General features: G+C 40.9%; 1 protein-coding gene across 3 annotated transcripts in view; it reads left to right on the plus strand.

Moving 5' to 3' along the window:
• NCAM2 (neural cell adhesion molecule 2) overlaps window positions 1-26706 on the plus strand; it is a 380393-nt gene that overhangs the window by 314231 nt on the left and 39456 nt on the right. The window contains exon 16 of one of the 3 annotated variants that reach the window (XM_053305113.1): window positions 17012-19897. The exons of 1 other annotated variant lie outside the window; for it this stretch is intronic. In XM_053305113.1, coding sequence (XP_053161088.1) covers window positions 17012-17121 — 110 coding nt within the window. In that variant the 3' untranslated portion in view covers window positions 17122-19897. Of the gene's footprint in view, window positions 1-17011; window positions 19898-26706 lie in introns of those variants that run through there. One more of the 3 variants, XM_053305114.1, reaches the window with a different exon arrangement.

The following is a 26706-nucleotide window of genomic DNA, read 5'->3' on the forward strand; positions in this document are numbered from 1 at the left end:
ATAAATGAAATAAATAAATGAATGAATGAATGAATGAATGAATGAATGTCCTATAATTACTGGTCAAATTGGTGGAATAGCATTATATTCAAGCTGCTTTCGTATGGCCCCACCTGAGCCATACCTCAGGATTTCATAAGGCCAAGGATATTATTAAACAAAGAGTCTGGGATATAGACTTTCAGAATGGTTTAAAATGAACTTTAAATATATATCAAACTCTCAGATTCTGACATCTAATTCTTGACAACTCTCCCAGAAGCTTACCAATTCTTCTGACTTATTTTAATTACCAATGGACCTTTTCTAGAGTTCATCTTAAAGCTCTCCCCTTGGCATTTTTATAGGGCAGGTACTGTAAAATTCCAGTTTCCCAGCAATTGTGTCCATGTGACTCTGGTGAGGTTGAGACAACTGCTCTTGTCCCTTTACAATGCATATTCTACTCTGATTCTCTATTAAGGTAGATTCAACCCTTATTTTAAAAAATTCTAGGCTATCCAGATGGATTTTATCTCATATCTTTGAGCTGATAAATATTCCAATGTTATGTATCAAGTAGTAAAATTTTGTTTCTTAGGGCTCGCAGCATTCTGGTAACTCCTTCATGACTATGACAATATTGGTCCTGGAATCTTAGAAGAGGAGAGCTGGTCTTATGGAAGCAAGCATGACTCGTCCCTTTAGCTAAGCAGGGTTCACCCTGTTTGCATATGGTGTGAGCACTGTAAGATCTCAGGGGATGGAGCAGTAGAGAAGAGCAGAAGGTTTCAAGTTCCCTCTTTGGCTTCTCCAAGATAGGCCTGAGAGAGATTCCTTCCTGCAACCTTGGAGAAGCTGCTGCCAGTCTGTGAAGACAATACTGAGCTAGATAGACCAATTGTGTTGGCAGTCTTTCAGTCCCATGTACAGGGTTCCTCTACATCTCTTCCTTCCCGTCCATGTAGGAAAGTTTCCTGGGTGGAAGCACTTTGATCTTTGTGAGCATCCATTTCTGGCTCGACTTCTGCTTGCCCTTCTGTTTCTGATTCACTGGTTAGCTCCAGGCTTATGGGAATTTCTTCTACTTTTTGGAACCTTTTCCATCTGGATCTCTGGTTCAGTTCTGGCATTTCACTTGTGCTTGACCTTTGTCTTTCATCAAAGTATACTGTGTTGCATCTTTTCATTGTTCCAGTGGCCACATTAAGGATGTGTCCTTTCCCTCCTAGTGTATTTCCACAGAGTATTCATTCTTCACAACTGCAATTCAGTTTATTCCTTTTCTCTTTAGGAACATATGTATTTTGATCCAAACACCCTGATATGTCCAAGTGGGGTTTGTTTCCATGACATAATTCAAACAGTGTTGCATCTGTTGTTTTGGTTGGCCGTCTGTTCTGTAGGTATCTGGCAGATTTGACTGCTTCTCCCCAAGGTTTGCTTGCCAATCCTGCATCCTGTAACTTGCACCTTGTAGTCTCTAATAGGAAATGAATCTTTCTTTCTGCTACTCAGTTCTGTAAGTCACTCTATGTTCATTTTGAATGCCTTGTTCCTTTAGGTAATTGGCCATTTCCTTTGAAAATGCACTCCGATTATCACTTTTTAGTCCCTGGGCTTTTCTGCCTAACTTGTTGCTCACTATTGCAACATACTTCTTAAATTTTTCAAGAACTTGACATTTCTCTTTTAGCGTATAAGTAAAAGTGTATCTGCAGTAGTAATCAATTAGAGTCAAGACATATCCATTCCCTCCTGGTGATTCAACTTGCATTGTTCTACAGACATCACTATAAATCAACTCTAGGGGGCACTATGACTTTTTCTCTGGTGAAAGCCTTTATTGGTTCCCTGGCTTTTCAAACAGCATACACATCATGAGTAATTATCTTTGCCTGGATGAACTTTCAAGCCTTTTGCTAAATCCCCCTTTTCAAGTTGAGAAATTACTTTAACTTCTCTATGTCCAAACTTCAGTGGTACAGTAGTTCATATTGTTTATGCAGACATCCCTTTGCAACATTGATTTTCTTGATAATGTAATCAATTTCATACAAGCCACTTTTCTTTATATATCCTCTCAGTAACAACTCCTATTTGTCTCTGATGTAACAGTAATCACCTTTGAACTCTACTTGATAGCCTATGCAGATGGCATATCTGATTGAAATTAAACCGCTTTCAGGTGCAGGGACACAAAGAGCTTCCTCAATTCTCAAGGTTCTTCCCTTTGGCAGCTTGCATCTGATTTTTGCTTTCCCTCTGCCCTCTGTCTGCATATTGAGGTTTTATAATGCAAATCCAGCTCACTAAACAGTTCCTTGTCAAATCAGATTTGAAGTTGCACCATTATCAACAATTAGATTCCCATAGTCATTTTCAACAGCATTTTCATCAAATTCAAAAGTTTCAAAAATGTCTGAGTTCACCCTTTATCCACTTTCTGCTGTTTCCTTTAAATTCCTGTTAGCCCTGATTTTCTGGTTTGGAGCAATTCTGGGTGATGAGTCCCTGAGCCATGAGTCAGGACTCCATCCTGAATGACCATGATTCAAAATTAAATCCACCCAGCTTTGGAACTTCTGTTTGTCCTTGTGCTTCAGCTCCTTTCACAAAAAGGTTCCCTGGAACCCTTCTCTGGAATGCCTTTCCAGTCAAGCATGCTTTCCACTTACTTACTGTGCCTTTTTTTTTTTTTTTTGGTCTGCTTCCTCTGGGTTCACTGGGTCCATAACCATGTTAGAGAGCTCAGGAAGGGAGATTTCTTTATCTGCCCCAGCTACAGTGGAAGTGCACACATAAGGGTGCACACTGCTAATTAATGTTGTTTGGAGACATGGCATTAAAGTTCCAAATGGAGTTGTTTATTTTGGAACTATAAAGTAGTTATCTTTCTTAATTCATCAGGGAGAAAGATTAAGACCTACATGCCTGGTTTCTAGCTACATACAGGAAGAGGGGAAGGGAGAAGAAGGAAGCCTCTCTTTCTCCAAGTGAAACCTGAAAGAATGAAACCTGAGTCTATCAGTCTAACAAAAAGGAAGTAGAGAAATCATGTTCAGAGAAGTAATTCCTTTACCGGCTGTCTCTACTCCTAGTGCCCCTATTGGTCAACAAGGTTGCTGGTGCTAAGAGTCAATGGCATGCAAGAGCAGCATCTTTTCAAAATGTTCTACACTCTAATCCCAGGTTTGTAGAAATGCCCATGGTTCTTCAGTGGATAATATCTCAGTAGAAATGTTTTGCATTTTGAAACTTGGATTTCTTGCTATAGGAGGGAGAAGAGAGAGCTTTGAAGTTTCTTGAAGAGGGTAGTCTAGGGCTGGGGAAGGTCTGGACTGAAGAAAATCATACAATGAGGCAATTCCCATGCAGCTCCCGGCAACAAACCACCAAAACTACTACTCCCTTTAGCTGAGGTTAACGGAGCGAGCACTCCATTAACCTTGGCATTCTGCTCGTGTGTCGCTGAGATCCCTGACCCGGAGTCTCTCCATGATGCCCTGCACATTTGCATGGGGCATCCTGGAACTTCCGGAGGCCGCGTTGCCCCTGATCCCCGCCGCCCCTGCCAGCTCCGTGATGCCTTGCTCATCTGTGGGGAGAGTAAGCTGAGTTTGCTGAGCTGATTGTGGGACTCGCCTCAATAAATAACAATTGCAAAATAGACACGGTCAGTAATGTTGACAGTTGAACGGTGGGGAGGGAGACCATTTGCTAATGAGACTTTAGTTTTGGGCGGTATAAAAATATGTAAAAATTAAAAATAAATAAAGGTAAGCATAGGCACCTGGTGCTCTCTGTGGAGGGAGTTCTATAAATATTGAAAAGGCCATCTTTCTGTATCTTAGCAGGGCTGGGCACCACCATACATTAGGTGAGGCAGTTTGTCCACCACACATTAATTTGGAACAATAGACATTGAAGCTCTTCTCACGAGCTTCTGTTGGGTCTGTGAAGAGAGCGGGCTTAGCCTGCTCTCCCTGCAGATGATCAAAGTGCAGCCCTGGGCAGTCAGATCAGCCACCCACATGACTGCCGGCTCTATCACGGAACTGGTGGGGGCTGAGGGGATCGGAGGGCGTGAGAGAGACTCCAGGATGCCCCGGACGAGTGTGTGGGACATCCTGGAGAGACCCCCGAGCCCGAGAGACTGGCTGCAGCCTCCTGGTATGGGAGTCTACTCATGTGTCACCATGTGCCACGGCAACACATGAGCAAAAAAAATGAGGTTAACAGAGCACTCGCTCCGTTAACCTCATTTAAGGGGGAATTAGGCGGGCTAGCTGCTGTGCGAGGGTGGTTCCCACGAACACTTGAAAGTGGGCTAAGCTCCTTTAGCCCGCTTTCCAGTGATTATGGGAATAGCCTTATTCAGTGGATTAGGGCCTGTGAAGACAATCTGAGCTCATGGACAGGTTGATGTGGGAGAAGGTATTTCTTCTGGTGTCCAGTACCCAGGTCCCAAGCCATATAGCACTTTAAAAGTCAGTACCTGCTCTTTTAATTTTGATCATAAATGAACCAGAAGTCAGTGAAGTTCCTTAAGTACTGGCAAGACATGTTCTCAGTGCCCATCACAGCAACTATATTTTGGATTAACTGCAGTTTCTCAAACAGTATTTAGTTTGGCACACCAGCCACAGTTGTTGTGTCCCTGTAACCACTTGGGGTTTAATAACAAAAGTGGGACTTCTGCATAATCCACTGAACTGTGAACCTGCTCCTTTATGGGGAGTACAGCCACATCCAGAACAGCACTGCAGTCTTGTCAGGATTGAGCTTCAGTTTGTGGCATTTTGATGTAGCCAGCATCAACCACTATACTAGCTTAATAGCTGGAAGCTTCAAATCTCTCTCTCTCTCTCTCTCCCCACACATACACACACACACACACACACACACAAGGTGAAGTGTGCTGTCCAGTCAATTTCGACTCCTGGCACCCACAGAGCCCTGTGGAGTTTTTTGGTAGAATACTGGAGGGGTTTACCATTGCCTCCTCCTGCACAGTTTGAGATCATGCCTTTCAGCATCTTCCTATATAGCTGCTGCCATATATAGTACCAGCAGGAATTTGGGGTAAGTAACAGATACTCATAAATGGGATCATGGCAGGGAGAGTAGGTCTAAAAAGACTGGTATTTTCCCATACCAGACGGAAAACGCTGTCAACTCTAATTGGGGGATGTGACTAGGGGGTGTCAACTGTACTTGGGAAATGTGTCTAGGACTTACAAAATATATATTCCCTGAGAATAGTTGAGTCATGATTAATCTTTTCTGTCTTTTTACTAATAGTAATAATAATTTTTTACTCATTCTTGGGTCAGTACTAACTGAATCTAACAATTATGGCATTGTATCTGAATCATGGTATGAAAAGAATGTGAACTAAGTTGGAATTCTACATTTGGGCAACAAACTAGTAAGTTAAAACTCTGAGTTTATGGAACTGTACAAAGAACAAAGGCCTCTGTAAGTGTTCCAGATATAAAGACATTGTCCAACTAGTTTAGAGGCCTGGAGAGTTAAATATTGTGCATTGCAACCTCCGTCTACCACTCTGCAGTTATCTGGAAACATTTCAGCAAACTAAAAAAAAACCAAAAACAGGCAAAGGTTTGTCTTGTTTTCAGCCACAACAGTCAAAAGAGAGAAGCTGTATTGTCATTTTTGTTGCAGATTCGGAGGAAGGGGTATATGCTTGTACAAGTTCAGATTTGATGAAGGATACGTTTGCTGCTTAGTTGCTGTGGTAACCAGAACAAGTTCTGGCACTGCTAATAGTTTCAGCTAGGAGGGACATATTGTCCTGGTTGCTGGGTGATGAAGATTGTATCTGTGTTAATGAAAGGCTGGGGAGCCTCAAAGAATTTCAGGGAATATAGAAAGAGTATGGGTCTGTGAAAACCACCAACTTATTTCTAGTTGAGGCCATGGACAATGCTCTAGGGATGGATTTGCCCTTACATCTTTGAAAGATAAAGATTTGTGCGTGCATGCAAAAAGTTGAATCTATAGAGCAGTATGTCACTGACTAAGCTGACAAAACTTAGAAAGACATGTCATTCTAGGGAGTATACAGAATTCTTTATTAGATACAGGCTTATTTGTGGAATTATAGAGCTTGCTTTATGAATAGGAATTAACCCTGGAAATTTGTATCTGTTGGGTCACAGAAACTCTGAAGAAACAGGCCAAAGAGTTAATTGCACTTGATGTTTTGCTTAATGTAGTATATAAGAAGAAAAGCCAGAAAATACGGCTTCACTATATGAGATCCTCTGTAAATTAATCTTAAATAAAGTGACAGAATACAGATGCAGCATAGCTCCAAATACTATTTGGAATGATTTGTTAATAAATAAATACATTGAGCAAAATGTTGCAGGGCTACCAAACAAGAAGTGTATTGCATGCAATTGAACATGACATGGGTAAGGAATTGTATGTAGACCTGGTGGACTAAAGCATAAGTGAGTGGATTGTATCCTGCTAATGGAGTGTACAGAACAGCTGCTGAATTTAAATTGGACACAGAAGGTGAAGATAATATTTTATTAGAGTAATATTAAAAACAATTAAAATCAGATCAAAGCTGTAGCTTTGTAATAATAGCAGTTGTTATTCAGCAACAACCTGAGGACTGACAACTGACCAAAAGTAGAACCTAAGATGAAAGGTACTGGGATGTAGTACTATGGATTATTGTCAAATAACAGCTTCCTCAAGATGGAGTACTGAAGTTTTATGCTCCAGGTTGATTCATCAAACGTCAGTTGATTCCCTGTAGTTTTGTAGTTACAAATCAGTCTGCAAAAACATTATGACTGCTGACAACAAGTGGTATCTGCATCTAAAATGGGACTGCAGAAGCAAGGTGACATCTTTCAAAATATTTCACAAAAGTACAAGTTCCTCTGGAGGTTGCACCCCTTCCCTCTCAAGAGAAACACTACACCAAGTGAAAATAAACACTACCTGCATGGATGAAGCTAACAGACAACAATAAGCAGCTATACTTATCTTCTTCTCCCACCCCTCCCTGCCAGGAATAACTCTGCTCCAACTGCCTGTTACCCTGTGATAGGAGAGGTGAGGGGATGGACGCTCTAGAATCACCTGCAAGAGGACCAAGGGCTCCTGGGTAGTTTTTGTGTATCGCTGTAACCTATTGTAAGCCAATCACGGTGGATCAAAATCGCTGTAACCTATTGTAAGCCAATCACAGTGGATCACAGGAATCAGAGGATCAAAAGCAGAGAATAAATCTTCTAAATATACAACGAATGCTGTGCATCCAAGATAGATCAAAATGAATTGTTGGGCATCTTGTTTTTCATATAAACTATCAATGCATTATGGCCAAGTGGTTAAGATGGAAACAGACTACCCACTCCTCATTTTTTTGCTTAGGAAATAACAGGTATATTAAGGATTCAACCAATGATGATCAAGCTGCAAGTACTTTGCTGGAGTGTAGCTTATCTCTAATTCAGTTGCTAATGGAATGCAAAATTGCAGCGTATCAATTGTTCATGTCTTACTAAAAATTCATGGGGATGAGGCCATAAGGAATGAAAGAAACAGAGAAGGAGAAGCAAAATGGGCTCAGGATTTTTTGTTGTTGTTGTTGTTGAAATAAGATGACAGAGACCAATTGAATGACAACACTTCTACTAAATGTGGCCAAAAGGCTGTAGTATATTCACAGGGAAGCAAAATGGTGGACCCATATATTGTGCAAACAAATATCTATTTATTCTGATAAAATGATATGCTTCAGGAGCTGACTAAATGGGACTTACCTGAGCCAGCTGGTCTTCCCCACAGCACAGGAGCAGCTACACCAACAACCACAGAATGGTATAGCATCCATTGAGGAACTGCAAAGAAGCTAAATGAATACTTCATAAAGACCTGTTGACCAGCAGGCGGTTAAAGGAAAGTAGGGAAGTGAGTGGTAAAGACTCACTCCAGAGTGATGTACTAGTGACCTCTCCTCTGTAGCTAATTCTTTAAGTGGGAATATGTTATGATAGAATTTAAAGACATTGTCTTGCAGAGCCTTGTATCAAGTAAACAGGAATTACAAAATGAGCCAATTGTAATGACAGAATAATCCATTCTGACTTTTTATAAATTAAAATTTATTATTTTTTCATTCATATGTTTGTACTTCCTGAACTCAGCATTTATGACAGAAGGCAATAATAAGACAGACTGTGTTTTTGGAATAGATTGAGTCATTCTACTCAAAAGCAAAGGGCAAATGAGTCTAGTAACCATCCCAGACTTCACATGTGCTCCCTTAACAATCCACCTTACTGGCCGTCAGTTACAAGTTTTTAAAAGAATGCCAGGATGTAAGAGGAAAAAGAAAAAAACACACTATGGTGAACTTTTGAGCTCTACATTTTAAAAAGGTTGCCTCTGCATTCCTTGCTCACTTTTGTTCCAGCCCCATCTTAGCAAGATAAGGAAGAACTTTTTCTTCTATCTCTGGCAGTTCACATGGATTCCAGACACAGATGCTGGAGCCATCCTGGAAAGGTTGTAGTAGATTTTATAGATTCCTTGTATTCCATCCTTAGGCTGAGTGAAACAAACCATTATATCTGAAAAGGATTTTTTAGAGGATACATTTAGCAAGGATGAATATTTGCACCAGCAAACACAAGTACTGACAGGGTATTATACATCAAACCTCCACTCCTCCCCTTTCACAAAGCTCTTGTAGTGTTTGACAGAGAAGTAGACATATATGTAAAGGTGGTATCCAGAGGCGTAACTAGGGGCAGGGCAGGCAGGGCACGTGCCCTAGGCGCCAGTTGATTGGGGGCGCAGAAGTGCCTGCCAATGTACACACCTTAAAAAAAAAAAAAAAACTTGGAAAAAAATTTTTTAAAAAAATTTTCGCTGCTAGAGGGCGCCGCCATGCCGGCACCCTGCTGCTCACCGCCATCCCATTACTGCTGCCGCCACTGCTGGCATCTGCCTTCAGCTAAGGGCGGCACCCGCACACACACACACAGACCCCACTTGTACAGGCCGGCTGGCACAGCAACCAGCAGCGCACTTGACTTGTGAGATCTCAGACTTCGAGTCTGGGCGGGCAGGGCGGCGCCCTACACTCAATCCGCATGCGCCTGCATGAGCACGTGGTGTTGGACTGGAGAGAGAGAGAGACTAGCAGCTGCCTGGGCACGTGCTAAGTAGTTCTTCTTGTGCTGCTGCCGTTGGTGTTTGTTGATATTTTTCTTTAATTTTGCCCACCACCACTGCCTGCTTGATTTCTACGCCCTCCCAACCTCAAGTAAGTAAATAAACAGCAACTGACTGAGAGCTCTCTCTGACTCTTTCCCCATCATGCTGCGCGCCCGCCTACTTCTGTGGTCTCTGGATGATCTTTCTGACTTCCTCCTCTCCCGCTCCCCCCTAAGCCAAATGTAAAGAGTCTGTGCCTGGAGGGTCGGTCAGGGGGCTGGGGTTGGGAAACTCGCGTGCAGGCAGGCAGCCCATCCCATGCATTGCTAACTAAGGCAGGGACCTGGCCAGCGTTCAGTCTTTGTCTGGGGGCGGGCTGGGAGTGCCCGCGCATAGTCATGGAGGAGGGCAGGGCATGCCAAATTGCATTTGCTTCCTGCCTTTGCTGTTCTTCTTGTGCGTTTTTTAAAATTTTACAATATATGCCCTTATATAAGCTGCCTAGTGCCCGCTGCCTGCTCAGAGAGGCTTTAAGGAGGGACGCACGGAGCACAAAGGCAGCGGGGAGGCAGCAAGCAAGTCCTCCAGTGGCTCTTGTTTCCGCCCGGAGTGAAGGGAGCCTCATCTTGGCTTTTCCCTTGCTTCCTTTCCCTCCCGCTCCCCTCCTCCCCAATCTCTGGCTCTCGGCAGCCACCACCAGCATCGGGTGTGTCCCCTCGGCATCGCCCGGCATCGGGTGTGTCCCCTCAGGCAAGCCTATTATTATCTTGCAGGTTGGGGGTGGGGGGGTGGGAGTAATCACACCGTGACTTTTCCATCTCCAAAGTGGTCAGGTAAATTAGTCCCAAGGATAAATAGACAGCCTCCTTTGCAAGTCAACAATAAGATTCCTGCTAGATGGAGAGCTCCCTTTACCATTCATTTTTGTTAACCAGGTAAATGGGAAGGAAGAGCAGTCTTCTTAAATAGACCAAGAGCAGCTCCTCCTTTGTGCATCTGATCCAATACACAAGTGAGATGGGGCCATAGCTCAAGGGCATTCTTGCATATTCTACCTCACAGTTTGAGAACCTAGGATTCAATCTACGCTAGAAAAGGGGAAGGGAAGGGAAGCAATTATTTATTCACAAGAATTTGTGAATAAATAATTGCCTGGTTTTTTTGCATTTACCAAAGAATGTGTGCAATATAAGTTTAAAAACACACACAATATAGCAAGTGCAGACAAAATGTGCATACCAAACTGTTCTGGAATATGAAAATTGGTCAAATCTGAAGGAAATAAATAAACCCCATCTACTTTTCCTATCTGTGCAAAATAAATATAATACAAATCAAAAGGCTTTTTACCAGTACATTGTTTTTGCCTGCTACACAACTAGCATAAATGCCCTTATTTGCAAAACTATAGCTGCTTTTGAAAGGTGAATACTAAGCAGCGATGCACAAGTTATTATCTCCTACCTCACCCTAGCAAAGTCTGACAGCAGATTTGTAACAGAACACTAGCCTTGTACTAAAACCAACACCAGTCTATGTGCTTTATTGCTCTAACATCCAGTTTATTCCCAGGAAATTGGGCTGTGGGCAATTAAGATTTATAAGTAAAATGGCTTTTAGGCTCCCAGCTATTTGCCTTTTGAGCAAGTGCATTGCTATACTGAGACCATCTCTTCTTACATATCCTTTACTCAAGAAGAGGAACTCATAGGCTCTTATGAAGAACCTATTTGCCTATTACTGTAATAAGAAGCTTTTTTCCCCCCAATACACAGAAATGGATGAAATATTTTGGTATGGCTGAAAGAGATGTCAAAAAGGAGTATGGTGATTGAAAACATCTCCGGCCCGCCCCAGATATAAGCAGCGTAGTCTTCCTCGGATCTATTAGCTACCATGGAGTGTCACAGGCTCTGTACACATATTAGCTGCTCTCCCTCCTAGGAGGGGCAAACCCATGTTTTGTGGGTATATGTCATATCACAGATCAGAATAAGAATGATTTTTTTTAAAGACAGGCAAAAATAAACAGTCTTGTCTGAATTCTTATTTTATACTTAAAAGGTTTGAGGTTTTTTAAAGGACAAGCACCCCACAGCAAGCTTATCATGATGTATATGTTTGAGGATTGTTTTTTTAGCCTAACAAATGGGTCCCATTGGCAATTTACTTGTGTACTTAGCATGCAAGAGCAGGCCTTATTAAGAAAAAAGAAGAAATGAAACGCTTGCTTAATTTACGTACGCTATAAGTATGAGAGATTTTTTTTTTAAAGGGGTGGCTTAGTTATAGCAGGGCAATATTGAAGTGATTAGATAGATAGATAGATAGATAGATAGATAGATAGATAGATAGATAGATAGATCCCCTGCCTGGGGGCGCACGCGCACACACACACACTCCTTTCCTCAGAAGCTGAAGTGGGTAAGAGGGCCGGGGGGGCATTTCTTCTTTTCCGCTGCGCTTCCCACCCTACACAGTTGTGAGGGAGACCTGGGGAAACCCGAGTTCAAATCCCCATTCAGCCATAATACTTGTTGGGTGGCTCTGGGCCAGTCACTTCTCTCTCAGCCTAACCTACTTCACAGGGTTGCTGTGAGGAGAAACCTAAGTATCTAGTACACCGCTCTGGGATCCTTGGAGGAAGAGGAAAAGTGGGATATTAAAAATGTTAAAATAAAACAAATAAATAAATAAATAAGGAAGGTGCAGTTATAATTTTCAGGTTGTGCCATAATCTGTAAATTAAAAGATTTGTTAATTAATGAGCTTTACTTGGTTTTTTAAAGCTAATATTATGGTAAAGTTATCTGAAAGATGGGTGTTAGATGTTTGGACATGGGGGGTGGGGGCGCAATTTCAGTGCTTGCCCTAGGCGCTATTTTCCCTAGATACGCCTTTGGTGGTATCTACATTCCATTTATTCAGTGGAGTAAACTTCATTGGAGCTCCTTTCTCTGCATGGGCTTTCCAAGCTGCCTCTGTGGAGGGACCCACCACTGCCAGCTGACACCATCTCACCATGTTATAAGCTATCATGGCAACCTAACTAATTGGAAATGAATTCTAGAGCTGTTTCCAGTGCTGCAGCATTTTCCAGAAGCTCCAGCATTCCTGAGCAAAGTTTCTACTTGGCTTATGCCTTCCACTTTTGCCGGGTGATACTCCAGGATATATAAGCAATGATAGAGGCAGCCTTTAGAAAAGCAGTCTTGCAGGTTATTTTGTCTTGAGCATTCTTTTGCCCTTATCTAAATAAACAGTTCATGAGTCTCCAATACAGTATATGGGAATGAATAGAGATGAAACATGAGGTTTGAATGATTGGCAGAGTGGGGGCTTCAATTCCAGCACTTTTTTGTAACATTCTACCATGAAATTAAACAGTTATGATACTTGTAAACAGTTTTAAAACTTTATTTTAAAATGATTACAAATTAATGAGCAAACTGATATCCTTGGAAATCGGTTCACTTAATGCTATCATCATGCAAGGACACCATGTGAAATTTCAGAGTTTTCCCAGGCTCTTGGGAAAAATTAACCTTTCCCATTGATCCCTATGAGGAAATTTTCTGATGAGGACCATGTTCAGTTCTTGCACAGGGGCCCCTTCAGAGCTTGTTGCGCCACTGCAAGGTTCACAGGTGCCTTCAGTCCTGCTTAGAGCTCTAGAATATGTGGCCTAAGTGTGTGTATGTGTGTAATTCCCTATATGTGACTGTATAGCATATCTAGTTGAAGAACAAGAATTTCAGGTAAGTATAACCTTGCTGTCTGTTTTATAACTTTGTGAAAAGTATCTGGTTGTAAATTGAAAATCTTACATGCAGAGCGGTTAGTATTCTCCACTAAGAAAACACAACTTCTGTATAAAAAAAGTTAAAACAAAACTATTATCCAAATTACAACTAAACTGTTTTGGGAGCCACTGCTCATTTTAGTTCTTTAAAAACAAAGTTTAAAAATTCAGCAGTCATTTTGAGTGAAACTAAATATTTTCCTAAGTAATTTATCTTTCAGAAACTAAAGTCATGTGCACAACTCCCAAATGTGGGCTGAAATACACAGCGAAGAAAAGAAAAAAAGCCCCTATTTTTAAATATAATTATTTCCTGATAATGAAAGGATTTCCATTTTTCTGTAATCTAGGACCATCTCAAAACAACTGCAGCTTTCAATTCTCTAAGTTTTTAATTCTGTATTTTGAAAATTTATTCATATGTATTTAGTTTTGACTCACTGTAAGTTGATGCAGATGTAGAATCTCTGACAATATGTCAAGGACATTACTTTCCATTCTGCATTTTTAAAAAATCATATTTTTATTCCACCTGGTATTCACATCTCTAGGCGATGTACAAATCCCAACATTAAAATCACAGGTTAAAATACATAAAACATGGTAAAAACAATATAAAACAAATCATTAAAATGATTAAAATTCTAATTAAAAGCTTGCGAGAACAGGAAAGTCTTGAGGATCTTCCTGAAAACAAACAGAGAAGGAGATGCTCTTAGTTCAGCAGGGAGCATATTCCAAAGCCCTGGGGCAGCCACAGAGAAAGCCTGATCCTGAGTTGCCACCAGACGAGCTGGTGGCAACTGCAACTGGACCTCTCCAGAAGATCATAAAAGGAGGGCTGGTTCATGACAGAGGAGGCGCTTTCTTAAATAACCTGGACCCAAGCCATTAAGGGCTTTATAGGCAAGAACCAGTACTTTGTATTTCACCCAGAAACATATTGGCAAACAGTGCAATTCTTTCAAAACTGGTGTTATATGGTGCCTTCATGTTGTCTGCCGTATTCTGTACCAATTGTAGTTTCCGGATGACGTACAAAGGCAGTCCCATGTACCACACATTACAGTAGTCAAGTCTGGAAGTTACCAGCATACGTACCACTGTTTTAAGGCCATTCACCTCTAGAAATGGACATAGCTGACGAATCAACCAAAGCTGATAAAAAGCGCTCCTAGCCACCGCCTCTACCTGAGAAACCAGGGAAGGCACTCCCAGGCTACATAGCAGATCTTTCAGGGAGAATGTTACACCATCTAGATCAGGCAGTTCTAAACCATCTCTCGGGTCCTGACCCTCTACAGTCTGTACTTCCATCTTATTTTGATTCAGCTTCAGTTTGTTATCCCTCATCCAGCCCATTACCACTTCCAAGCAGGCATTTAGGAAAGATATGCCATTTCCTGATAGCAATAGCAATAGCACTTACATTTCTATACCGCTTTATAGCCAGAGCTCTCTAAGCGGTTTATAATGATTTAGCATATTGCCCCCAACATTCTGGGTACTCCAGAATGGGCCATGATCAAGGCCAATCCTGGCCCTGCCTCCACCAGAAGCCTGACTTCTCCCACCCCCCACCTTTAATCAGGGTGGAAGCACTGAGAATATCCATGTTTAAAAGGTGCCTATTTTCCCAGTTAACAGGGGTATGAATTTGTTTGTATCCAAATAGCTACTCTAGTCATACCTTGGGCATAACCAGTGCAACTTTAAAAAAAAAAAATTGGACACCAGACTGCCATATCTTCAACTTCTTTGGAACAACTTGCAGCTTCAAAAGATGTTTGGATGCATAATAGGTTGCTGCTATTTGATAGAGAGAGAAAGAGGAGCTCAACTGCTTTCCCCATAACACACGTTACATTATTTTTTGAATCCTTGTATTACTTTTTAGATCCAGGTCATAGTCTTAATGGAAGTTTGTTAGTCTGTGATTTTGCATGGGATTTGATATATGCCTCAACCAGAAACATCAGATTATTGAAGGTTATTTCTTTCCAAACTATGAAGACTTTTCAAGGCATCAAGTGAATGAATCCATCATTTTCATTGAAAAAAGAAATAATTACACTATTTTTTTAAAAAATAGATAGATTTGGTGGGGGGAATACACAATGACACACTGGAAGCACTCTATCAGGAGCGTGCGTCAGAGCACTGAAAATAGTTGTACCCTCGCATGAGGGCACCTGCACTTTGGAAGTGCTGGCACTGCAAGGGATGGCAGTGTGTATGCACTGTTAGAAGCACACAAAGTGGTCATTCACACAAGCGAAAACTGTTTTACCCAGTTTTGGGAGCGGTGTGAACTCCCAACTTTCAGTTGTGTGGGTGCAAATTAGGTAGGAGGAGGGAGAAGTTTTGTGTGGAAGCAAGGTAGGAGGAAAAGCTATGGTTTTCATCTGCCTTGCTTCCACACAATCATTTCTCCTTCCTCCTGCGTAGTTGTTTGCAATCACACACTCAAAATTGGGAGCACACACAGCTCCCAAACCTAGGTAGAACACAGTTTTCACTTGTGTAAATGACCTCAAAAAGTGTCAATGAGGATGTGAGCTAGTATTTGTAGCAATTCAGAGAGAGTTTGCCAGGAACTGTAATAAGATTATCCCTTGCTCTTATAGAGTTCAATGCATTATTGTTGTTGTTATTATCTGTTTCTTAAGGACATTAGTATCTTGTTCAAGAAATCAGGTAAACCTGTATATACAGTGTAGTAGAAAGACATGAAAAAGGAATGAGTGGGATTTAGGACAGGTCTGCATAAGAAAGAGACCATTCCATAATTTGAAACAAGATAGCATTTCTGTGCTTCTCTACTTTCTGGCATAAAATATACTAGTGCAGTTTATGTGTTTTTGTGTAGTGATTGATCTATGAAAAGAATAAAAAGCTAATCTGACATTGCCAAAAAATTCCAGGTTCTTACAGCTGGAAAATGGGAGCACATGGAATCTCCCATTTTCTGATTTGGGCAGCATTGCCTGGGTCGTAAGAACTCACCTGGAGACAAGGAAAATAGAAAGAACTAGGGGCAGTAAGGGGCATGTAGGAGAAACCCGTGCTATTACTTTTCTTTCCATTACCATAGCCAAGTTCAGAGCCAGTATAGGAATAGCTCAACTTAAGACATTTTGTCTTAAGACAAATTGTAAAATTTACTTGCCATTGGAGTGGAGTTTTCACTAGATGGCTGCTGGTGCATGAACTAAAGGAAGAGGAGGTGACTATGGCAGCTTATTGAGAGTGGCAGTCCTGGTGGCAGCTGCTGCTCCAACCAAGTTTTCAGAGCAATTGGCTGACTCACCAAGAGCCACCATTGCTGCTGCCTGCTGCTGCCACCGATGCTGCTTCCACTTCTCCAGGTTTAGCTGCTGTGCAATGATGGCAAGAGGAAGACAGCCTAGCCCATTCCCAGCTCACATGCAGCTTCCTGCCCACACATTGCTTCCCTTCTTTCCCTGTCTAACCATTGCCTAGGAGGAGGAGATGGAAATGAGCTACCCAGATGCCTCCCTTGCTTCCAAAGAAAAAGTGAAAAAGAGCTAGGAAGGGACTGAGAAGGAAGTGGTGGCAAGAGTTTGAATCTCCACCATCAACTTCTCTACTGCCAGTCAACAGCTGTCCGCAGATGCGACTGCATTCATGCCTGTGTGTGAAACACCTCCAACTTTGACAGCAGCAGAAAAAAATAGGGCATCAAGCCTTAATTCAGGAACCAACCAACCTTCCACCACCATTAATAACATTGTTTCCTTTGGGAAAATCAGTTCCAAGTTAAGATGTTTCAACTTAAGACACAGTTTTCAATTGTGTCATAAGTCTGAAGACCTCCTATAAAATGATTGATTTAAGCAGTTGATTTTGGCATTGTGTAAATATTGCATTAATTATTTTTCTCTTTTTTCTTTCTCACTGTCACTGTTTCCTTTTAATTTCTTTTTCCACATTTTTTAATAATTTCCATTTTTGTTGATTTTCTTCTTCTGATTTTTATATCAATCTTCATCAAAGCAGATACCTGCTGTGAAGCCCGTAAAGGTGGAAATGGAAGCCAGTCATGGCAGCTGAATGCTGCTGGTTTTGTTTTCCTTATAGTCACAAGTCTATTGTGTGTGTTTTGATGCTGGTGGTAAACCAAACAGAATTCCCCCCTCCATTTCCTTTTTTCTGTCAACTTTTTATTTAATGGGAAATAATACACCTGGATAAATATTGGACTGTCTGAAGCTCCTTTAAAGCATTTGCTATATTACACCAACATGAAAGCAACTGAAGAAACTATGCATGAATATTCCTTATAAGTGGCTTTTTCATCAAGGAAACCTTAGGCCATTTTCACAAGTGATGTTTAAATTGTGTTTTGTATTTCTTGAAGCTATAATTTGAATGTAAAAGCTTTATTGTATGGAATGAAAATTCAGTTTAAAATTCAGAAATTTAAGTGCAATGGGAACCCCTTCCAGACTAAAATACATTCTTAATGTTACTTGTGGAAATGGCTTCAATCCTATGGCAAACACCCAACTTATGATCAGCTGCTTGAGGCATGGTTTGAAGGGCAATGTTGCTATCTTGTCTTAGTTATATTTCTTTGCAAATAATAGCATAGTTACTCATGAAGTATGGCCTCACCAGTGATTATTTTAGCTACTGTTGTGAATGAACCCTAAATTCAGAAAATTTCATATGTACCACTATGCATATTGCTGTGCCTTTATTAAAATATACTTATATGCTCTTTATTCTCTCTTATAACATCTTTTTTAAAAACCAAAATGTTAAGGTCTGGAAGCTCAGCCCATGCCAATAGGCCATTAAGTGCAATGGCAACTCTCATACACATAGAAAGGTTTAGTGTCAACCACAAGGGCTTCTCCATTCATTATAATGCCAGGGAAAGCCAATGTATCTATCCTTGTAACATATACAAAGGTGTCTCTGACACTAAAGTCAATGGAAAAGCTTGTACATGTGGGAGCTCCATGCATATATTGGAGAGCATGCAGAACTTTGGACTGGAGCACTTTTGCATAATGTATGTTGTGAAGCAGTTTAGTTTTTTTTTTTAAAGCAAGCATACTTTTTGTACCTCTGTAGTCTATACGTTTTCCTGAAGGCTTTTTAGACAGCAGGTTGTACTGCGGGTTTCCTGCATGGACTTCGAGGTAAATCTGGCTGATATGCGAACACACACCTACCCTCCCAAAGTAAAGCTGCAATAAGGTCGCCATCTGAAAAAGCTCCTGGTGTTTCTCCTCTGCTTTTCCTTCCTACCACATTTTTAAATAACTAAAATTTTTCTCATAATGCTATCTAAAAATTAATAGCAAATATGATATTCCTTTTCTGTAAAATGTAGCCATTCCTGCCTTACATAGTGCTCTTTTTAAAAAAGGTCTCTTACTAGTTATGTTTCTCATTACTTCCCAAATGCTATAATTCTTCAAAGGCATCACAATTATCATATTCTATTAGTAGAGTCAATGACTTTATTCATATATAAAGTTTTGGAAAGACGGGGATTAACCAACAGCAATGGGCTCTATGTGGCCACTCCTTTTCTCTTTATGTATTAAGGAGATATATAGATATAATCTCCTTAATACATAAAGAGAAAAGGTATATATATATACACATACACACATAAACACACATGCCTTATAAGTACCAGGAATGATAATTGGTTGTATTGCCAGCTAATAAAAATCATTTGCATATCAAGACACAGAAAAAATAACTTAATAAAATAAACATCACAAACTAGACATTTCAAAAACTTGATACTTTTAAACTTCTAAATATAAATTTAAACTCAGATTCAGCATTACATTCTGATTCAATTAGATCTAGGGAATGGCATGTATTAAGGATGTGGAGAAACTGGCAAAACCATCTGAAAAAATTCTCCAAGTTTTTCCTTTGAAGGAACCCTGAAATCATTTTCAAAATTCACTTTTTTGAAATTTCTCACCATCACAGATTAATACTCTCATTTTAAAATGATAAACCAAAGGCTCAAAAAATCTTTCTACTGTTGTCATTAATGTCATTAATCTTGATGACTCAGCATCAGAATTTAATTGAAATGTCTATCCACATTTCATCTGCATTCCATTCCTTCTGCAGTACTGGGTTGGGGGGGAAAGGAAGCCAGCTACTTTGCACTCAGAAAAAAAGAACTCTGTAGTCTATTAAAGCTTTTATGGTGGTAAATATGCTTGCTATTTTCTTTTACTTGACAGTTAGAATAGACCTAGCATTCCTGGTTATGCACATCTAGAAACTCCTCTTCACCAAAGGCATTTCTTTACATTTGAGGAAGTTCACACTAAACATCTTTGTAAAATGCATTTTTGGACCCAATGTTTCTTGCTAGAGAGATTGTTTTAATCTTGTAGTTTTTTCAAAATGCAGATCAACATGGAGAGAACTGAATTAGCCAGCTACAGTGTTCTTGCATCATTATAATTTTCTATCCTTGAATATTCTTTTACAAAATTCTAATCAAATAATGAATAAAAGCAGCTAGTGGGAAATCAGGATTCAATTATCTTCCATTTTACCCCTACTCATAAAATCCTATTCAGACATTATTTTGTATGAGTGTACAGACGTCTGTACAGGGCTACATGTTTTTGTGTGTGAATGACTCTACCTGCATTCATTTTAGAAGTGAACATGGGCATAGGTCCCTTAAATGTATGGTACAGATTGGAAGAGTACTGCTGTACCTGTGTTCAACATAACATGTGAATAACTGTACCCGACTAAACTGTAGACTTGTACAAGTATTGAACATTAAACATGAATAGAACTTTCGTACAGTCACTACAAATGCAGGTTATCGTTTCCAGTGTTGTAATTGATCCTGTTATAATAAACTAGCGATTCCGGTTATTCCATTCCTTGTTGTGCCATTTCTAGATACATCCATAAGCTGGCAAGCATAAGAATAATAAATGAAACATAGGGATGCTAATCTGTTCTCTTAGAGCAACATTGTAGAGTCTTAACTTTTATTATCTCTTTCTCTGTTTAACGACATATGAAGTTGTTGGCTGACTTCCTGATGCTGCATGCATGTTTCTAACTGCAGCACACAAGCAGTGCTACTCTCACACTTAGTGGGAGTATTTACAAAGCATGGATGCTCTTGTGGAAGAGAGTGACTATTTTTGGAAATCTTCCCATGCTTCAGAAGCACTCTTATAGTGGAAACATGTCGATGATCCTTGGAGATGTGTTTCTGCGGTGACAGAGTACTTTAGGAATGCAGAGAGAGTGCTAAAATACTTGCACTCTTTGCAAGAGCTCCCACACTTTGGAAAGACAGGGACCAGCGTGGGTTTGTGTGCTGTTAGTCCCATTCAGAGCATGTCAGCCATTAATATTAGTCTGCTTTTACATTATTGTCTGTTGTGCAATTAAACTGACAACATGGGTGTCTTATGAAAGGTGTTCTAGAAATTGAACAATAAATTATATAAATAAAATATGAAAGAGATATAAGAACTTTTGAAGGATTGCCATTTTGACTTCTGGTGTTCTATTGTCCAAGATCATTCATATCTCATCCATTCATTTAAACGTCTCAATATGTGTTTTTGTTTTGCTTTGGTTTTCCCAGGGAGTAGCTTATTGTTACAGACACTCAGATCAGAAAGTGGTCAGATATGTATCCCGAATTTTTGTAACCAACATGAATAGAAACTTCATTATATATCTTAGTTCTCATTTTTTGCATTGATATCATGAAGTTCTGGTTTATAACTTCTATAGTATCTAATATTCTACAATTTGTAGAATATTAGAAAACTCTCTGGGGTGTTGTTGTTTTTTTTAACTATATTCCAAAGGGCGACTACTATTGATATTTCCAGTTCTGAAATAATAACACAATATCCTAAAAGACAGGAACAACTTGTTAGCTTTACTCCAGTAGGGGGAATAAGGGCAGGGGAACATAACTTTGAACAGTGGTTAATTTACCCACCACTAGTACTGCGTTGGCATGCACAGAGGTCAACTGAGCAGCAGGAGTGGGGCAGCCTCCTTGAAGGATTCTGGGGCAGGCAATACTGTCTCATAAAGCATCCCAGGTACTGGCAGTGGGAATGTTTGCTGTCATTTAAAATTATATTCTCCCACCCTCAGTTTCCCCTGGAGCACCACTTATCACCCGCTATTGATGTAAGAATGATGATATCTTTATGAGTACTCACTTACCATCACTCTTTTCACTTGCATCTTCTTTCTGGGGCAAGCTAATGGCTCCAAACGAGAGCAGGGATAAGGCACATCTCAGTCTGGCTCCCTTCTGTAAGTTTTCAAGTGAATTTATCTGGTTCACAAATTTGATTCATTGAGTCTCTTACATCACCCATGGACCTCTATCAGAAAGACAAGTGATCCCTAAGTGATCACAGTCATCTTAAATATTAACCTATTAAGCTAATCAGCTTTACCTAGTCAAAATACAATCAAATTATTTTCACTAGTCACTTTTGGACAGCTGTAGAAAATGAACAGAGAATTAGCTTTGATGAGAGGATGGGTGGGTGGGTGGATGACTATTAAGTGTACCTGATGTAGATACGTCTTCTGACTTTTGTTTTTTATACAAGGACTTTTTTGTCTAAAGTTGCAAAGAAATATAGATTAATTTACATGAAACAGTGGAATAGTAAATACACATAACTTGTGAAGTACTCATTGTCCTGACATTGAATCTGTGTTTAAAACAGATAACACAAGATTGAACTTTTTTCAGTTTTCACTCTCTTTCATGCTGCACAGCACCCTACTGATCCAAGAGCAGAGTATGTGTGCTGGTTCCATCTGAGTACAAATCCTTCCCATGCTGGAAGTGAGCTTGGAAAGGTTCTGTGTCTTCTAAGAATTGTGTCAGTGCTGAAGTGATGCTTCTCCCATTAGGAACGTTTGGGAAATTGTTGTAGAAGCAATTCTAAGAGAGAAGGAGCCTTTTCTGAGCTTTCTTCCAGCATTGATGAGGTTTGGATTCAGATGGAATCAATGTGCCCACCCTGCTTTTGGATCAGCAGTGTGCTGAGCAGTGTGTAAGTAGTCTGGGCATGATCCAGTCTAAGCTAGTCATGACCAAGCTCCTTTTACATTAAGGGAACCTGTTAGTCATGACAAAAACCTGTCTCATTTATTTCATTGGTGCTTAGTCGTGACTAACTCAGGCGCGGCTCATGAACTTTCCTCCGGGCGGGGGGGGGGGACGGCTTCTTTAAGGTAAACAGAGCCGGTGCTCAGTGCTGCCCAGCAGCCCCTGCGGCGGGGAATCACCTCTGCCACTCACCTGGCCACTGGCGGGGGCTTGCCTCCACGGGAGCCAGGTAAGTGGCGGAGGCTATTCCCCGCCGCGGGGGCTGCTGGATGGCACGGAGCACCGTCTCCATTTACAGTACATTAAAGAAGCCACCCGCACACACACCCCGGAGGCGTGTTCACGAGCTGCGCCTGGACTAACTTAGTCTAGATCTTGGTGTCAATGTGTGAAATAATTTTTTTTAACAGAGTAAGCATTCTACTTCTGTCTCTTTTTGATGGGTATCAGTTAACTGTATGTGTTAATGCCACTAGCCAATTTAACTTTTATTGAATCTAATTCATAATAACAATGATATTACAGCATTATATATATTGATGGACTGCTTTCACATATAAGCTTTCTTTCTTTCCTAAAACCTTTAGCAATATATAAGAATGGGGGGAAATGTATAAACAGTGGCTGACATCAAAACTAATGAAGCACAGAAACATGTTATGCTAACATAAGACTTACTGACTAGTTTCAGTGTTGCTTCATGTGCTAGGAACCTTTGTGCAAGCACATAATGATGAGAATCCCATCACTGCCTGCAGTTACATGGTCTTGCACTGATGACGCTTTATACTTTATGGTAGCACTTCGTTAGTCTGCATGTCAGCCAATGAGACTATTCACACAACTGAAAACTGGGTAGGACAAGCATCCTAACTAGACATGGGAGCTGTGTGCACTCCCAGTTTGTGGTTTTGTGGTAGCAAACAACTGGGTAGGAGGGAGAAGTGATTTGTGTGGGAGATAGGAGCTGGTTAGAATATCACTATCCTATTCAGCTTTGATACCCAGCATCTGACCAAGGTAGGAGGAAAAGCTATCCTCTCCAGCTCCTGTCTCCCACACAATCACTTCTCCCTCCTCCTACCCAGCTCCTGTCTCCCACACAATCACTTTCCCCTCCTCCTACCCAGTTGTTTGCTCCCACACAACCAAAACTTGCACAGCTACCAGTTTTCAGTTGTATGAAAAGCCTCAATTTGTTTTAGAAAATACCCTAGAAATGCATAACCATGTTTATATTCTTGCTACTACTGCTCATGCTTCACTGTATGCACATGCCTAAATACTGAGTTGTCAGTTTGATTGGCCTATCAAATTTGATAGGCCAATCTAGCTGACAACTCCATTCCTTCAAATATCTGAGTGAAAGGCTGAGCAGTTGCTATTCGTTAATGATAGCTGATGCCATGACTAACCCTGTGTGGGTGTTCCTAACAACAGTGCATTGAGGGTCAGGGATGTGTTTCCATTGTAACAGTGCACTTCCAGAGTATGGCAAGAGCTCTTTCAGAAGTATAAGAGTAGCATGAAAGCTTAGCACTACATGTGCTCTGTTAGAAGTAAGCACAGTGTTAGGATGTCATCTACTGGTTTTTTTTAACATGCTCTTCACCTCCGTTCTCTTCATAGGAACATAGGAAGCTGCCTTTTACCGAGTCAGACCAATTGTCCATCTTACAGTGCTCACATGTTGTCTCCCATTCATATGCAACCAGGGTGAATCCTGCTTAGCAAAGGGGATATCATGTTTGCTACCACAAGACCAGCTATCCTCCCACTTCATGATCTGCCACTATGCAGATGCACATTTCTGATAGTCCTAAAAACATTATTAATAGCTTAAGTGATAGCTAATAACATAAACATGTTTACATTTCCCCAGACTGTGTGCCCCACCAGTCCAGATTACATGCCCCATTTGTCAAAATGACTGCAGTCAGCTTTGCTGACTAGGTGATATCTTTATTCCAAGCTGGAGCAACATGAAGTCAATTCCCCATAAAATCAGGCACTACTATGAAGAAGTGAGTCCAAAACATGTAATAAAACCAAGGATGCCACTGTGTGTATCTCAAGTTCACTGGCACTGCTTGCCACAACTACATTATTATTATTATTTCGATTTCTATACCGCCCTTCCAAAAATAGCTCAGGGCGGTTTACAAAGAGAAACAATAAATAAATAAGATGGCTCCCTGTCCCCAAAGGGCTCACATTCTAAAACGAAACATAAGATAGACACAAGCAACAGTCACTGGAAGTCCTGTGCTGGGGGTGGATAGGGCCAGTTACTCTCCCCCTACTAAATAAAGAGAGTCACCACACTAAAAGGTGCCTCTTTGCCCAGTTAGCAGGGGTTACATGGTCTGTCCATGGATTAAAATTAGTAGCAACAAGTGGCTGTCCCAGTTTTGGAGCTGTGGGACATAGGATTTCAGTCAGGCAGGACATGCTGCTTTCTTCTTTATTCCTAGATGTTCCATTCAGTTTGACTTCAGTCAGTGTTGTGTGTAGACACTAACTACTTTGTTCTGTGACACAAGTTCATCAGGTGAGATGGTTTCCTGCTTATTATGCTGCTGTGTCTGCTGGCTCCACTAGCCTTCTCTCAGCTGGACTTCTAGCACTGGGAATACACCAACTTACAACATTACATTGTGATTCCAAGGAGGGATTCTCGATCTCTTTAAAGATTTTGTTGCCAGTAAAGCTATAAAGAAACTGTATTCCACACTATGTCTGCACCATGACCCAACCCCTTCCAGCAGGGTTTAAACCTAAATGTAGACCTATCCATTCTCCTGCCACTGGCTTAGTTCCTAACTATCACAACCTGCATGTAAATAGGACCACCAACCACATAACAGAACCACCCCAGAGTGGTCTCCCACACTCCCAAAGCCCTCTGTTGCAACAGAAACACCTTGCTGAAGGCAGCAACATGTTTCTTTAGTGATGGAGAACTTTGGGAGTGCAGCAAAATGTTCTGGGAGAAGTGCCTACTGGGCCCATCCACTGCACCAAAAATGCATGCATAAGGAAACTTTCAGAGCTGTGGGATGGTCCTCCTGCATGCCTGAAGGTCTTATTTACACACACTCTTAGGCAGTCAAGATATTAGCCACTGCAATTAAAAGCTGTCTTCTCCCTCCCCCCCTGCTTCCAACTGTAGAAGTGGACTTGGGAAACAGCTGAGTCCATAGCAGCATCCTGACTATTTTACTTAGAGAGAGGAAGCTTCTGTGAGTTTGCAAATGTAGGCCTGCCCTGGCCCCCACTCATAGCAGTGGTACCAATTATGCCAAGGGGTAGCAGATATCAAAGGATATCTCCCTCCTGCAGTCTGTCCCTATTCTGTGTCCAGTAGAGTCTGTGCTGGTGAGTAGGAGTAAGGGCAGATGTTGGGTTGCTGAATAGAAGAGAAATCTGGATGGTGAAGTGAGGAAGATGTGAGAGTTGGGAGTGCTAAACTTAAGGGGATAAATATGTGAATAAGGATCCTGAGTGAGGGAAGGGGGAAAGATTGATTGAAGTCCCATGTGTGGAAGCTACAAGTTGTGGAGACAGAGGGAGGAGGGGAGATGCTGAAGCAGAGGTGGGACAAGGTAGAGGCAGGAGCAGGCACAAGTTCAGGAACCTTTCCCCAACATTACCCCAAAACAGCTCCCACCCCTCTCCATCACATGTGAAATTTCACATCCTTTTAGTTATTAATGTAGTTTTATTCACTGTGAACACACTGCATTTTTATGCTTTGCCTTTACTGAATCCCTGGAATGTCATAAAAGTGACAAGTATCACAACAGCAACATTTGAATCTTCCACATATCATTACCACTATTCTTACAAACATACATTAACTCTTGAAACTCAAAAATAAAAGTTGCCACAACAAATAATGATAAAGACTGACATCTTCACTCACTGTGTGCATGCTTCACACAGCAGTATTCACACAGCTCTAGTCGCCATGCTTCCAAAGTGTGGGCACTATTATTCAAGAGCGTGGGTGTTTCAGTACTCTCTGGAAGTATGTGGAAGCATGTTCCTGACTGTAAAAGAGCCTGACATGTTCCTGACTGTAAGCGAGCACTTTCAGAGCATGGGGAAAATGCCAAAAATAGTTGTGCTCTTGTGCAAAAATACCTCTGCTTCAGAAGCATGGGACTAGTGCAGCAGCTAAAGTATACTAGCTACTGTGTACATACTGTTGTTATAATCACACACTCAATGTTGGTTAGGATATCAGACAGTGTATTAGAAAGCCAAGACTCCATATTATGACATTAGTATTTTATCTTTCCTTTCATTTGGAGACCTTCAGTAACTGCCAGCTAAATGCTTTGCATTTATTTTAAATAAAAGCTTTGGGTATGAAAAAAAGTTTTGCTGGCCCATAATACTGTTTATTTATTTTACTAATCAAATAATGTGAATATATCTTTGCATGATGGGGAAAGTTTGGTCATATTTCTTTCAACTAGTCATCTAATTTGAATGGAACACAAAGTAAATCTGATTCAGTGTGCGTATGTTTCACTTTAAGGCAAACTGGTGTGTGTGTGTGTGTGTG

Source organism: Hemicordylus capensis, chromosome 3, assembly GCF_027244095.1.
Source record: "Hemicordylus capensis ecotype Gifberg chromosome 3, rHemCap1.1.pri, whole genome shotgun sequence".
Classification (NCBI taxonomy): Eukaryota; Metazoa; Chordata; class Lepidosauria; order Squamata; family Cordylidae; genus Hemicordylus; species Hemicordylus capensis.